Genomic DNA, 16,408 nt, shown 5'->3' with positions numbered 1-16,408 from the left:
GTGTGTGTGTGTGTGTGTGTGTGTGTGTGTGTGTGTGTCCTTGACTTATAGAGCTCCCATTAATGCGCGCACACACACACACACACACACACACACACACACACACACACACACACCTACAGCTCTTATCATTTTTAATCTTTGTTATCCTCCTCCTCCTCACGTGAACACTTGTGGATCTCTATAAAGCTAAACACTTGCCTCAATCCTTTCTTGGCTGCCTTAGGTAAGCTCTGATTCCTTCCACCAGCATCCAACACCTTATTCCTCTTTACCCTTATCTTCCTTAGTCCCTGATAATTTTTTTTACACTTACAAATTTAAGCAATATTGTGATCCTCCTTAGATAAGTTCTGATCCCTTTCACCAGCATCCAACACCTTATTCCTCTTTACCCTTATCTTCCTTAGTCCCTGATATTTTTTTTTACACTTACAAATTTAAGCAATATTGTGATCCTCCTTAGATAAGTTCTGATCCCTTTTACCAGTACCAATACCTTAACCCTCTTTACCCTTATCTTCCTTAGTCCCTGATAAAAAAAATTTACACTTACAAATTTAAGCAATATTGTGATCCTCCTTAGATAAGTTCTGATCCCTTTTACCAGTACCAATACCTTAACCCTCTTTACCCTTATCTTCCTTAGTCCTTGATCATTTTTTTTACACTTACAGATTTAAGCAATATTGTGATCCTCCTTTGATAAGTTCTGATCCCTTTTACCAGCATCCACTACCTTATCCATCTTTATCTTACTTAGTCCCTGATCTGTTTTCTTACACATACAAATTTAAGCAATATTGTGATCCTTCTTAGATATATAAGTTCTGATCCCTTTTACAAGCATCCAATACTTGATTCTCCTTTATCAATATCTTAGTCTTTGATCCTCTTGTGACATTGGAATTTAAGGTGTATTTTGATCCTCCTGAGATAAGCCTTGATCCCATTCCAGCAGCATCCAGCACTCTCTTCCTCTTTATTCAAGCCTTTCTTAACCTCTTATCCTAGTAATAGCATTGCACACCTTTTAGACACAGAAATTTAATTAAAGCGTGTTGTGATCCTCCTGAGATTTGACCTTTCAGCAGCATCCGACACCTTGGTCTTCTTCATTCAAGCCTCTCTTAACCTCTGATCCTACAAAACAGTATTGAACACTTTTTTACACATACCTTTTACCCGGAGTGTGTTGTGATCCTCCTTCAGCATCCTAGATAAGCCATGATCCCATTCCCACAGCCTTCAATACCATATTCTTCCTTAATTAATCCTTTCTTAACCCCTTATCTTACATAACAGTATTGGACACCATTCTTACACAGTTACACATACATAGTGCATATAATGTGTGTTATGATCCTCCTTCAGCCTCCTAAGATAAGCCTTGATCCCATTCCCACAGCCTCCAATGCCATTATCTAACCACTGTTTCCTTCCTGCAGGGAGAGGAGAGAGGCAGAAGCAAGAGAAAGAGAAAAGGAACGGATAAGCAAGGAAAAGATGGAGCGAAGTGAAAGGGAGAGGAGAGAAAGGGAAGACAGGGAGAGGAGAGAGAAGGAGAGGAGAGAGAGGGAGGAGAAGGAGAGACAGCAGTACCAAGTGGACCAACATTTCAACAAGTCTTTTCTCCTGGCCCAGCAAAAGGTAAGGATCTGAACGGTGTCTGGCAACATTGTCTTCCTCTTCTCAGTACAGCCTTTATCACACCTCTCTTGACACAACCTCGGCTGATTTTATAACCTCAGCACTCACAGTCATTCTTATAATCTCATCGCCCAACACACATTTGACAGGACTTTCGTAGGAGTTGTGGGCATTTCCAGGGGTAGTTTTGTGACCCTGGTGGTAGCTTGACCCTTCCTCTGTACCATGAGCCTAAAAGAACACTCATTTGAACCTGATTAATCACCTTTTTGGCCTTTGGAAATAGTTTATGTAAGCGGCGAAAGCATTTGAAAATTCCGGCCTCAGTACCTTTGTCAAACTGTTACAAATTTACACACGATTATAACCTTGCTTGATCCTGTAATGTTAGCACTCAATACCTTTTTAGACCCCTACAACTTATACGCACATGATTATAACTGTGCTTGATCCTTTAACATAAGCTTTATAGACCTCTTCAAAAAGACACACGTATAACCTTTCTTGATCCTATAACATTAGCATTCAATACCTTTTTAAACCCCTACATCTTGCACTCACCTGATCATAACCTTGCTTGATCCTTTAACATCAGGACTCAATACCTTTTTAGACTCCAACAAACTGACACACACCTGATTATACCTGTGCTTGATCCTATAACATGAGCATTCAATACCTTTTAAGACCCCTACAAAAGCCAGGGTGTGTTGTGATCCTGATCCCTCTCTGCCCTTTATAGATAAGCTTGTATCCTATTCTAGTACAGAGATGGAGTGTTCAGACTCAATATTTGCATTCTAATTATTAATATTGTAAATTAAGTATTCCCATACATATTTTATTACTGGGGCAGAGGATTCGTATTCATCTAACTAGTATCTAATGAATAATGAAATACTCAATATCAGAAGTCACCGAACAATTGACTGCCAACTTCAGTGTGAATGCAAACTATTACAGTGTGCTGAGAAATGCGTCTTGACAGAGAGCATTACTATAAAAGGGAATGTGTTGTGAACTGTGTGGTGGTGGGACAGGGAAAGTTCAAGATGCTGCTTCCTTAAGTGATTCAGTCTGCTTGAGAAAGGAAGAAAAATAATTTGCACCTTTTATTTATTTCCACACTTTACTTTCAATTTAACTTGTGGCATCATTGAGCCATGACAGTCGTGACTGCTAGACTAAGTTCATTTTGGCAAGGCTGCTCATGATATCTAAGGGCCACTGTCACAGTTTGCCTTGATGGGTTAATAAGCCTCCAAACCAATACCAAGGATTCGGAAATTCCTTGTGTAGTGTTCTGTGTTCATATTTAACCCGGTAGCAGCGGGGATCATGTTTCTCAATGGTCCCTCCAAGTGAGAAAAATGAGAAAAAATCACCCCTCACACAGACCATTTCATAATATGTATCAAAGCATTTGTGATCAGATTATGTATCATCTATTTTGGGGGGTTTATACCATGGCACAAATTTGGCCCGTCGCTGCTACCGGGTTAAGTTACGAAAGTTGAGGAAGCCATACGGGAGGTCTCGTGTGTATCTGGTGTTGCAACAAAACCTAACCCTGATGGGGTGTAGGAGATTAAATAGTATGGTTTGGACAATTACAAAGCCACTGTGTTGGACTGTTGAATTGGCTTGTAGTCCCAGTAACCACTTCCCCCGTCTGGCTAGGCTAACTCTTATCTATCTACCCAAATCTACCAAGCCCTCCAGGGAAAGGGGTCATTGGGACTAGGCTATCCTGAGTGGCCTTGACAAGATGTTTAGCGTATAGTTGTAGTACACCGGTGTGGTCCTTAACCCGGTAGCAGCGGGGATCATGTTTCTTAATGGTCCCTCTTAAGCGAGAAAAATGAGAAAAAATCATCACTCACACAAACCATTTCATAATATATATCAAAGCATTTGTGATCAGTTTACGTATCATCTATTTTGGGATTTTTATATCATGGCACAAATTTGGTCCGTCGCTGCTACCGGGTTAAATTTTCCATCATGGGGCTCCAGCAGTGAGTGTCATTAACCCTTCGATGGTGGTGGAACTCTATATAGACAGTCCAAAATTGAGTCAGTCAGTTTTGTATGTCAGAAATGTAACAACACTTCCAGATTGCGGTAGAATCTATATATAGACAATAGTTAAAACATCCATTATGCAGCATAACTATATTTATGCTACGGTCCTTAGGTCAGCAGTGACTATACATAGATATTTATTTTAAGTGAGCTACCCTTCAAATACTGCTGCCGTCTTAGGGTTAAAACACATAGCAAGGCCACGGTTGTTTTATAGTTACAACACTTCTTTAGAAGGGTAGAAATTCGTGCGTATTGTTCAGATTTGGTACACTTTGTTGTCCTGATCTGGTATGATGAGCAAAATTTGGTACGTTTTGATACAGCGAGCAAAATCAGTCTGAGAGCCTTGGGTGAGGTGTACCAGTAACTAGGCAGAGTCATACACCCTCAGACCCTGCTGTGCTCAGGGTAGGCGCTGTGGTAGCCCGGTACTGCATACTGGCACTCATCAGAAAGGTGTTTACCATTGCATAACTAAAGAAGATTACTATTCTGAGTCATAGCTAGAGTAGAGTATCCATGAATGCATTTGTGGATATGTTCATGAAGCATTCTTATTTTCTCTGAGTTGACAGTATTTTCTTGTACAGTATTTGCCTTCATATTCTTAGAAAATTGAGGGATACTACTCATTTACTTACTTATTAGCTTACCTAACTTTTGTTCACTCCATCCCTGCCCCATCATCATCATCATCGTCTACTTTATTTCTACTTAACTCGACACACACCAGCTGTTAACTCATTAGGTATTATTTTTGTTCTGCATTATTTTCTTCTTCTATTTACTTTACTATCATTGTTTCAATTTTTATATCCATGTCTGCTCAGTGCGGGGAACTGTTTTGGGTCTAACACCTTTCATTTTTTTATTTTCCTTGATTCCCTTTCATGTATCTCAAGAGTAAATAAAATACTAATACTAACACCAGCACTATTTTCTACACATGCAAAGTTAAGATGTGTTTTGATCCTCTTCTTCTATGCTTAACCCATTCCCACAGTATCCATAATCCTGCTCCTCTTTATTATGCTCATATTAAACCCCTTATTCCATTATGTCAGTCTTGTGTACCATATTGTATTGTTTTATACACATACAAAGTCAACATATGTATTTTATCCTCTTCATAAGTCTAACTCATTCCCACAACATCCATAATCCTGCTCCTCTTTATTATTCTCATATTAAATCCCTTATTCCATTATGTCAGTCTTGTGGACCATATTGTATTGTTTTATACACATGCAAAGTCAACATATGTATTTTATCCTCTTCATAAGTCTAACTCATTCCCACAACATCCATAATCCTGCCCCTCTTTATTATTCACATATTAAATCCCTTATTCCACTATGTCAGTCTTGTGTACCATATTGTTTTCTACTCATACAAAGTCAACATATGTTTTTTATCCTCTTTTCATAAGTGTAACTCATTCCCACAGCATCCATAATCCTGCTCCTTTTTATTATTCTCATATTAAACCCCTTATTCCATTATGTCAGTCTTGTGTACCATATTCTATTGTTTTCTACTCATACAAAGTCAACATATGTTTTTTATCCTCTTTTCATAAGTCTAACTCATTCCCGCAGCATCCAATATCATACTTCCTTTTAGCAATTTCATATTTCACCCCTGATTCTATTATATCAGTTTTGAGTACCATTTTCTACTATTTTCTACACATAAAGTCAAGGAGTGTTGGCACCCTTAGGTAGGCCCTGATTCTGTACATGCAGCATCCAGTAGCCTGAGGGAAGGGCTTGGGCTCCTGGTGTTCCCTTAAAGCAGATGGTGAGGCTTTTAAAGAGGCCAGGACAGTTAGGTCGTCTGTTTTTACCCTTAAAGTGTTTGGTTTGCTTCACTTGTTACTACCTCCTCCTCCCCTCTCTTTGTATGTGATATAGTCAAGTTTTTTGCTATGGTTTACGGGTCGTATTTCTCCTCTTTCATTTGTTAGTTTAAATAGTTTGCAGTCACGTCATTTTTTAAATTTTCAGCACACTAGATATGCTAAAGTTTTGTTTGGTTTAGATATTCCTTGCTTTCTTCTTTAAATTCTCACTTTCTTCTTGCTTTAAATAGTCTTCTCTCCCTTTTGTTTGTGTCAGTATTTCTTGCCATTTAGATACGAGCGACGGATTTCTCCTCTTTCGTTACTTTATGTAATTTGAGGTCTTACATAATTTTTTGAACTATTTGTACACGTAAACCGGCAGCTGCGGGGATCATGTTTCTTAATTAAAGGCTCCTCTAAGCGAATTAATGAGGAAAAATCATCACTCGCGCAATTCATTATATAATACATATCAACACATTTGTGATCAGTTGGTGCAACCTCTTTTTTGGGTGGTTTATGTCAAGCCAAAAATTTGTCCGGTTGCTGGTGCGCGGTGAAGCCACAACAAATTTGGCCCGTCACTGCTACCGGGTTAATATACTAGTTTTGTGTGCTTCAGAAACTACTACAATCTTTTCTCCTCTTTTTGTGCCTAATACGCTCAGTTATTTTGCCATTTCAATTTTTTTTTAACCCGGTAGCAGCGGGGATCATGTTTCTTAATGGTCCCTCCAAGCGAGAAAAATGGGAAAAAATCGCCCCTCACACAAACCATTTCATAATATATATCAAAGCATTTGTGATCAGATTATGTATCGTCTATTTTAAGGGGTTTATATCATGGTACAAATTTGGCCTGTCGCTGCTACACGGTAAAGCCACAAATTTGGCCCGTCGCTGCTACATGGTAAAGCCACAAATTTGGACCGTCGCTGCTACTGGGCTAAGGTCTGAAGTTCAAAATTTGAGCCCACTTACCTAATTTTGTACCACAGTGATAATCAGACGAGGAAGAAATTCACAACTGGAAAAAGTAAATGAGAGCAGAAGTTAATTACATTCTAAAGAGAAAGGAAAGTCAAATCAGGATCTATATAGTATTAATTTACTTACCCACTTAACCCTCATTTCATCATTCATTTACTTCCTTTCAATAACCTTCAAGACCTTCATTGTTTTCCTTCTTCTCATAAACCCCAACTTAAAAACATGACCCACACAAATTTTCTATTCCATATTTAGTTCTCTGTGATGCAAAGAAACATATTATATTATTCTCTAATGCCGTATGTCATTTGCTCACACTTATTCATCCATTTATTGTTTCATTCATATTATTTGCTTCGTAACGGCATTTTCAAGGGTGTGGTGTGGGAGGGAGTCGTGTGTGTGTGTGTGTGTGTGTGTGTGTGAGAGAGAGAGAGAGAGAGAGAGAGAGAGAGAGAGAGAGAGAGAGAGAGAGAGAGAGAAAATGTGTATATATACTTGCACTTAACAAAGCAAGGAAAGGAAGGAAAGAGAAGGGGAAGGAGAGGGAACAGTGCAAGTATAGATAGGAATAGGCAAGGAAGAGAAAGGAAGGGAAGGAAGGAAAGAGAAGGGGAAGGAGAGAGAACAGTGCATAGATAGGAATAGGCAATAATAGAAGAATAGAATAGAAGAATGCAGGAAGAAGGAGAAAACAGATAAGGAAGAGAGGAAGAGTAAGGAAAGCAGGGCAAAGGGAGGAATAGGAGAAGAGAGGAGAGGAAGAGGAAGACCTGATAAAGAGTAGAAAGGGAGGAGGAGGAGGAGAGATTAGAGCTTGTAAGACAGAGGAAGGGGAGGAAGAAAAGGAAGGAAGAGAAGGGAAAGGGAGGAGGAGGGAGAACATAGAGGAGGAAGAGAAAGCAAAACAGAGCAAGAGGAGGAGGAGGAGGAAGACCGTTGAAGAGGAAGAGAGGTAAACAAAGACAGGGAAGGGAGGAAGAGAGAGAAAGGAGGAGGAGAGAGAGGAAGAGGAAGAAAGAGAAAGGAAGACAGCAAAGGGGGGAAGAGGAGGAGAGAGGAAGACAGAGGTATATAGGTAGCTGGAATGATAGGCAAAAAAAAAAAAAAAAAAAAAAGGAGGGGAAGGGAGGGGAGGGGCAGAGCAGGTGGAAAAGATCCCACACTGAGGTAAGAGTCTTCTCCTCCTCCTCCTCCTCCTCTTCTTCTTCTTTATTCTTTGTCTTCCTTACTTCCTATTCTTCTTCCTTCTTTTCCCTTTTTTTTTCTTCAGTGCTGTGTCCGTCCTCTTCCTCCTCCTCCTCTTATTCTTCTTTATCTTCTTTCCTTTGTATCCTCCTCCTCCTCTCCATCATTCTTATTAATTTTCATTCAGATGCTTGCTTCCTCCTCTTCCTCCTCCTCCTCCTCCTCATTCTTATTAATTTTCATTCAGATGCTTGCTTCCTCCTCCTTCTCTTCCTCCTCCTCCTCCTCCTCCTCCTCCTCATTCTTATTAATTTTCATTCAGATGCTTGCTTCCTCCTCCTCTTCCTCCTCCTCCTCTCCCTCATTCTTATTAATTTTCATTCAGATGCTTGCTTCCTCCTCCTCCTCCTCCTCCTCTTATTCTTCTTTATCTTCTTTGCTTTACATTCTTCTTCCTCTTCCTCCTCCTTATTCTTATTCCTTTTCAGTCATATTTCCTTCCTCCTTTTTCTCTATTTCTTCATATTCTTCCTCTTCCTCCTTTCCCTTTTCCTCTTATTTATTATTCCTTATATCTTCATTTTCCTATTATTATTATTATTAGACCCATTATTAATATTTTTCCATCTACGTCAGAAATTGTACAAAAACAACAAACTTGTGTGTGTGTGTTGCAGTGTTTTTCATCCTGGCAAAACAACAACTGATTAAATTAACTATTGGGATTATTAAGTGATCGAGTGATTGTGTCTCTGTGTATTATTATTATTATTATTATTATTATTATTATTATTATTATTATCATCATCATCATCATCACTCATTTTCATTATCATTTTTGTATTACTTTAGTCTGGGTTTTTAAAAGAGGGAAGAGAATGGTTTTATATCACAAGCTTTGGTGGCCTTGAGAGAGAGAGAGAGAGAGAGAGAGAGAGAGAGAGAGAGAGAGAGAGAGAGAGAGTGGAAAAGGCTTTGGTAGAGGTTGTTGTGGGTGTTTCCATGGGTAGTTTTATGAGTCTAGGGATAGTTTGACAAGGCGTCTGACCCATTAGTGTGAAAATAAGGCTTTGGTAGAGGTGGTTGTGTTAGTATTTCCATGGGTAGTTTTATGAGCCTAGGGATAGTTTGACAAGGCGTCTGAACCATTAACCCCTTCAATACAAGCAGACAAAACATAACCTCCATGCCATATCCTGGTTTTACAGACTACGTAGAATAGTCCAATGACCATGACGCACATACAGCGTCTCTAGGATATGGTTCGAGAGATGAAATGACTCATATACTGCGTCATGGTACTGAAGAGGTTAATGTGAAAATAAGGGTTTGGTAGAGGTTGTTGTGTTAGTATTTCCATGGGTAGTTATATGAGCCTAGTGATAATTTGACAAGGCTCCAGCTCCATGAATGTAACAATAAGGCTTAGGTAGAGGTTGTTGTGTTGGTATTTCCATGGGTAGTTATATGAGCCTAGTGATAATTTGACAAGGCTCCAGCTCCATGAACATAACAATAAGGCTTAGGTAGAGGTTGTTGTGTTGGTATTTCCATGGGTAGTTTTATGAGCCTAGTGATAGTTTGACAAGGCTTCTGAACCATGAACATGAAAAACACTTACGAGAACCCAACTCACCTCCCTTGTGGCCATGAGAAATAGCTGTAGTGAGAGTCAAAAGCATCCTGAATACTGTCCTGTGTGTTGGGTGCAGGAAACCAAGAATGAGGAAGAGTGTGTGTAGTAGATAAGAGAGAAGAAGTGAAGTGTATATAAGTGCAGGTGTATAGGAAAGGGAATAGAAGTGTAACAGAGGGGGGAGAGGAAGTATATTTGCAGTGGAAATTGGACATAAGTGAATTATAATTATACGTGAGAGAGTTTGGCTGCAACTCTGCCGGCTCAGGTTTGAATCCCGGCCCATGGAGTCAGTATGCAAATCACTTATGTAGCTTTTCATCCTCCCTTTCTGGCTGGTCGATAAATATGTACCTGAGGAAACCTGGGGAAAGTAAACTGTGGCTATCCCAGCTATAGCATATGCACCCACCTTCACTATTTTACCTTTCATATTGGAGAGAGAGGAAGAAATGTTTGTATAGGGAAGGTAGTTGAAGTATAAGGGGGATGGGAGAGAGGAATAAGTGTGTGTGTGTGTGTAGGAAGTCGATGGTGTAGCCTAGTGAAATGAAGTGTAGGGAAGTGAATTGGTATGGGAGAGAGGAAGAAGTGTGTGTTGTGAGGGTAATTGAAGTTTAGGGAATGGGAGATAGGAAGTTTGTGTGTGTGTGTGTGTTGTAGGGAAGTGAATCAAAGTAGATGGACTAGGAAGAAGTGTGAATATAAGGAAATAAAAAGAAAAAAGTGTGTGTGTATAGGAAGTGAAGTGTAGGGAAGTGCATTGGTGTAGCCTGTTGAAAGTGAAGTTTAGGAAGTGATGAATTGGTTCTGTTCGTAGCACGGAAGTGGACCTGCGGACTTGCTAGGGGGCCCCACCACCACCACCACCACCACCACCATACCGCCCGACCACCTTGGGCAGACCTATTTCCTAAGTGGCGGACTCAGCAACCACCACCACCACCAACAACAACATCACCACAACAACCAACACCACCACCACAGCCACCACCATCCACAACAACAACAACAACAACAACAACAACAACAACAACCACCACCACCACACCACCATCAACAACAACACCACAGTCAACACCACCACAGTCAGCACCACCACCAAAATCATCACCACCATCAACACCACCACCAAAACCACCACCACCACAATTCTATCCTCATCTCCCAACAACAACAACAACAACAACAACAACAACAGTCTCACAATAAAACTTACCAAGGCCCCGCTCATTCCCAGGTATGACCCTTGCTCTCTCTCTCTCTCTCGCTCTCGCTCTATCTCCCGCTCTATCTCTGTATCCTTCCTTCTATTCCTCCTCTTCTGTCTGTCTCTATCTTTTTGCTTGCACTTATTGTTATCTGTATCTTCCTTCTCTCTCTCTCTCTCTCTCTATCTTTCCCCCTCTCTCTGCACCCCTGTATGTTGTTTTCTGTTGTCATGAGGTTTGTTTCATGGTGCCATTATGTTCTGTTCTCCATCCTGTGTGGGGGCATGTTGTTGGCCATTTAGTACGCACCATTCCAGGGCCAATTAGTACTCGCATCAGACAGCAGCAAGGGAAGCCACTACAGGGGATAGGGAATAGTGTATTTGGCCTTGTTAGAACATGGGTCGGTGATGGGAATTTGAGTTATAATGTGAAATTGCGCTTTGGTCAGAAGAAAGAATTTACAAATACAGAGTTTATGGGAATTTGAGGCAAGGTGTGAAGGTGCTGTCTGGTCAGAATATAGAGTTAATGGGAATTTGTGGCACAGTGTGAAGGTGCTGTCTGGTCAGAATATAGAGCTCATGGGAGTTTGTGGCACAGTGTGAAGGTGCTGTCTGGTCAGAATATAGAGCTCATGGGAGTTTGTGGCACTGTGAAGGTGCTGTCTGGTCAGAATATAGAGTTTAAAAAAGAAAAAAATAATGAAAAAAAAAGCCTGCTACTTACTGCTCCTAGAATATAGAGTTTACAAATACAGACCTTGCAGAAATTTGAGGCAAAGATTGAAATTGCTCTCATTAGAATATAGAGTTTATAAATTTAGTTTACAGATATGGAGCTTACAGGAATTTGAGGCAAAGATTGAAATTGCTCTCATTAGAATATAGAGTTTGCAGGAATCTGAGGCAGAGAATGAAGGTGCTCTGGTCAGAATATAGAGTTTACAAATATAGGGTTTGCAGGAATTTGAGGCAGAGAATGAAAGTGTTCTCTGGTCAGAATATAGAGTTTTCATTTGTCCTTACTCTGAAAAGAATGAAGTGTTTTGTGCATCACTAATCTTTCTAGCATAATGAGGGAAGGTTTGACGCTGTTCTCTTGTTGTCAGTTACTGTTTATCCAGCCTTAGACTGCTATATAATTACATTCATGGAGCCTCATTGAATTTTCTTGAGCACACCTTGTCACAGAAAAAGCTAGAGCAGGCATTTGAGACAAGAAATAAATGTACTCTCCTCAGAATATTGTGTTTTTTATCAGTCATTGCTCTGAGAACTGCTGGTGTGTCATGGCTCTTTGATTTTTCTGAGTATAGCTGTCGCTTGACCTGCTTGGATAAGTTTTAGTATGGCGCAAATTTTCCCTACTTAACTTTACTAGCCAACGTGTATTTACTCAGTTATGCAATGCTCATCAGGTGTGAAGTGTTATTGTTCTGCCACAAGCCTCTCAATGTCACATAAAGATTAGATGACAAAGTGGTTTAGAGGATGCTGTTGGACATTCAACTGGTAGTGACAGGCATCTCATAGTAACTGAGAGCTTGGAGTTGGTAATGACTGGAATCTCTTAGGCCCATGCTTAAACTTCACAGAGATTAACATGCCCACTTTAATAAGGCTTTTGTAGAGGTTGTGTTGGTATATCCATGGATAGTCTCATGAGCCTAGTGATAATTTGACAAGGCTTCTGCACCATTAACGTAAAAATAAAGCTTTGGTATGTGTCATATTAGCATTTCCATGGGTAGTCTCTTGAGCCTAGTGATAGTTTGCTGAGGCTTCTGCACCATGAATGTGAAAAAACACTCACAAAACTCTGATACAACTTCTTTGTGGCCTCTGGAAATTGTTGTCGAGAGAGCTGAAAGCATCTTGCAAGCTTTAATAACAGAAAGAGCTTGGGACATGACCTTAAGCATGCAACAGTGGCAACAGAATCTTTTTTGTAGCACTTGGCAAAATGGTGTGTAGGAAGTGACGAATGACATGCTCCATACGTCATACCTCACCCCCGCCCCCTCATCAACCCCTCCCCCTTCGCCTCCACCCTCTCTCGTGTGTTCTCCTGTTCGTGGCTTACGCTTTTGTATTGTATTTTTGTTTTTCTTATTTTTAATCGGCTGAGGCGTCGTCGTCCCTTCTGCAAGTACATATTTATTCATTTTTTTTTTAAATGAATGAAAAACAGATTCCGTTGGTTGAAAAAAAGTCCACATGCATTTGTTTATTATTATTATTATTATTATTATTATTTAGATGGTGTTGTTGTTTTATGTTGTGCTTATGTTATGTTTGTTATTGTTTGTTACTGTTGTTATTATTATTGTTATTATTTGTTCTTAGTTTGGGAAAATGTGTGTGTGTGTGTGTTGCTCTGTACAGCTTCTTATTCTGTTGCTACATAATCATAATTTTTATTTTTTTTATTATTATTACTATTATTTAAGTGGCCTTTTGAATCTGTTGTTTACTTGCGGGAAGTACGACGTTCGTAAACAAACAAAAGAGTAAACAAAAATCACCAAGACCTGAAACTAAACAAAAGTGAAAGTCAGAGACACACAGCGAAGAGAATGAGCTCAGATGTTGTGCTGTCAGGGGGGGAAGGGGTGACTGTGGTGGTGGTGGTGTGGTGGTGGTGGTGGTGGCTGGCTGGCTGGCATTTTGATATATTTTCTGTATCTATTTATCTATCTATTTATCCATGTGTATTGTGTATGTTTGTTTGTGTGCATGAAGCATGGGGGGGAGGGATGGGTCTCTCTCTCTCTCTCTCTCTCTCTCTCTCTCTCTCTCTCTCGAGTCGTTGGGGTGTTCTAGCCATTGCTTTGAGTGTTGTCACTGTTGTGTTGTGCTGCAGGGGGGGTTGGGGGGAGGTGGTGTTGGTGGCGGGTGTTGATGTGTTGCGTTGTGTTGCAGAAGGTTGGTGGCGGGTGGAGTCAGATTGGCAGCCTCAAGGAGCGCCTGGACCCCCATGAGGAGCGGCAGCTGCTGGAGGAGCGGCAGCGGCAGCAGGAGGAGGCCGCCCGCCGCGCGCAGGAGCCGGAGAAGATCGTCCATGAAAGCATCTATAGGATTTTTCGCGACACTGATCGCCGCGAGCCGCCAGTGAAGGGACGCTACCCCCCGCCGGCCCACTCCAGCAAGCCGCCCCAGCCACCACTGCCGGATAAGGTCCCAACGGCTGCCACTTTGCCGAAGCTGGCCGAGCCAAGCTTCAACTTGTCCGGCAACCTGTCCGGGTACGTGCCTGGCTACCTCAAGGAGCCGCCGCCGCCACAGGCTGCCAAGCTGCATGACCGCGGCCCCTACAGTGGTGGCGGCAGCAGTGGCTACCATGACCACCGGGATAAGCCGTCAGTCATCATCCAGCCGGAGGCCAAGTATGACAAGGGGCCGCCGCCGGCCATGGCCCTCAGCCCCAAGCACCGGCCACCGGAGCGGGCCAGCCCCTACTCACCATCCGTGTACAAACCCCACGACCCCACCGCCCCGCCCACCTCCGCCCCACCAGCAGCCCCCTCGGCTGCCACGTTGCACCGAAGCGTCGCCAGCCACCACCCGGCCGCTGCGCTGCCCCATGGGGTGGAGCTGGCCAAGACCCGGCCACCGTCCTCGCCCCACGTTACCGCTGCCGCCGCCCACCCTGACCGTTACTACCCACCGGGCAGTGGGCGGCCGCCGCCCACCACCTACGCCTCCAGCCTCATCGCTGCCGGCCTGGTGCCCAACCCCATCCATGTGTCCTCCGCCGTGGCCAAGGCCAAGGTCAGCTCTCCGCCGCCGCAGATCTATGGCAAGCCCGGCATCACCACCGGCACCCCTGTGTGCCGGCCAGACACCCGGCCCAGCCAGGCTGTGGCCCTCACCAGCAAGGCTGTGGCCCCTGGGCCGCCGCCTGCACACTCCGGCCGCCCGGCGCATGGGGAGAGCCGGCCGCCGCCGCCATCGGCCCTGCCGCCTCATGAGCAGCGGCCATATGATGCACGGATCTACCCACCGCCAGCCCCCTCGCCGCACCACAAGCATGTGGTAGCCCCCGGTCCCCCCACGGCCGCCAGGCTGACCCCTGCCTCCTCCCCCCACCTGCCACCCCACCCTGCCCTGCCCCCCCAGCAGGCCCCCACCCAGACGCAGCCGCTGGACCTTAACACCCGGGAGGATGCAGCCGCCTCTGCTGCCTCCCCCGCCAAGCGCCGCACCGCCACGCCCTCACCGCAGGACACCAAAAAGGCGCGGTATGACCCGGCGGTGGTGGCAGCCACTGCCAGCCAGCCACCGCTGCTGTCCCGGGTGTCGGAGCCCAGCCCGCTGTACCCCACGGCGGCCACCACTATCACCACTGTGGAGAACCCCGTGGCCCTGGTGGATGGCCTGGCCCGCGGTGGCAGCCCTGCCTCCCGTCCACCCAGCCGGCCTCCGGCAGCCGGCACGCCCACCGCTACGCCGCCACAGCAGCCTCCACAACTGCCGTCACGCACCGAAAACTCGTCCCCTCCAGGCGGCCGGCCAGCCGCCACCGCTGCCGCCGAGCCAGAGAAAAGTGTGAGTCCCGGGCCGGTCGGCGGCTACGTCCACAAGCTCAAGAAGGCGTGGCTTCAGCGGCATGAGAATGCCGCTGAGCCACTGCTGCCCTCCTCTGCCGCCTCTGCCGCCGGCAGAGTCTCCACGCCGCCCCCCACCACGCCCAGCTCCAGCCCCCCTGCCAAGGCCTCCCCAGCGGGCACCGCTGCCAAGGCTGAGGCCATCAAGCCCAGTCAGCGCAAGCCCAAGCCGCCCAACAACATCCCCAACGGCCACGCGCAGGAGGCCGCCACAGCCGCCGCCGGCAGAGATGAGTCCAGCTCCAGTGACACCGAGGGCAGCAACTCCCACGGCCCCGGCGGCCTGCGAGCCAAGCGCGGCAAGACCAAGCGCAAGCTGAAGAAACTCAAGCGTGCTGGTGGCGGTGGCGGTGGAGGTGGCGGCAGTGACACCAACAGTGACAGTGACAAAGACAGCGATGGCAGTGAGGCTAAGGGCAGTGGCGGCCGGCCAGCCAAGGCCGACGCCGAGCCCAAGAAGCGCGGCCGCAAGCCCAAGACCAAGCAGGAGAAGGAGCGTGAGGAGGGCAGCGGCGGCGGCGGTGGCGGTGGCAGTGGCGGCAGCAGTGCCAGTGTCGGCCCCAAAGCCAAGAAGATCCGTGAGGATGCCCCCCCCGGTGACCCCCTGCAAAAGCCCCCGGTGGCCCACCTCAAGAAGACCGGCGAGAGCTTCCTGCAGGATGGCTCCTGCTACGAGGTGGCCCCCAAACTGCCCAAGTGCCGGGAGTGCCGCTGGACGCCACACCAGCGCAACAAGAAGATGCCAAACATATTCTGCCGCTTCTACGCCTTCCGCCGCCTCCGCTACACCAAGAACGGCCAGCTGGCGGTGGCCGGCTTCTCTGACCCCATCAAGGACGCCTTCGGGGACGACCTCAAGCTGTGGCTGCCGGAGGTGGACAACCCACCCACTGACCTGGATGTGGACACCAGCAAGTTCCTGCTGACACATGTCGGTGACCAGTTCTGTGACCTGGTGGAGCAAGAGAAGGAGGCCATGGCCCTGCACATGGGAGATGGTGAGTGGCTCTTCCTGGCCTCAGAGGCACCAGCAGAAGGAACACTTTAATACAGAGACAGTCAGCTTCATGAGCCAGGCAGTCACTTGTAATGATCTGTTAGTTTCTTTGATTTTTTGTAGAAGCAACACTGACAATAGGCCATTATGCCGAGTCTTAAAGGGCACTGATTGCCAACCCAAGCCCTCGTGGCAC

General features: G+C 45.0%; 1 protein-coding gene across 4 annotated transcripts in view; it reads left to right on the top strand.

The window, feature by feature from the left end:
* Positions 1–16,408, top strand: part of LOC126981966 (serine/arginine repetitive matrix protein 2-like) — a 158,515-nt gene that overhangs the window by 134,623 nt on the left and 7,484 nt on the right. For 3 of the 4 annotated variants that reach the window (XM_050833699.1, XM_050833700.1, XM_050833698.1), the window contains 3 exons: positions 1,449–1,650; positions 10,216–10,635; positions 13,531–16,213. In XM_050833699.1, the coding sequence (XP_050689656.1) occupies positions 1,449–1,650; positions 10,216–10,635; positions 13,531–16,213 (3,305 nt within the window). The remainder of the gene's footprint in view (positions 1–1,448; positions 1,651–10,215; positions 10,636–13,530; positions 16,214–16,408) is intronic. The other variant, XM_050833701.1, reaches the window with a different exon arrangement.

Source organism: Eriocheir sinensis, chromosome 49 (genome assembly GCF_024679095.1).
Source record: "Eriocheir sinensis breed Jianghai 21 chromosome 49, ASM2467909v1, whole genome shotgun sequence".
Classification (NCBI taxonomy): Eukaryota; Metazoa; Arthropoda; class Malacostraca; order Decapoda; family Varunidae; genus Eriocheir; species Eriocheir sinensis.
This window is presented reverse-complemented; position numbering and strand designations above follow the sequence as displayed.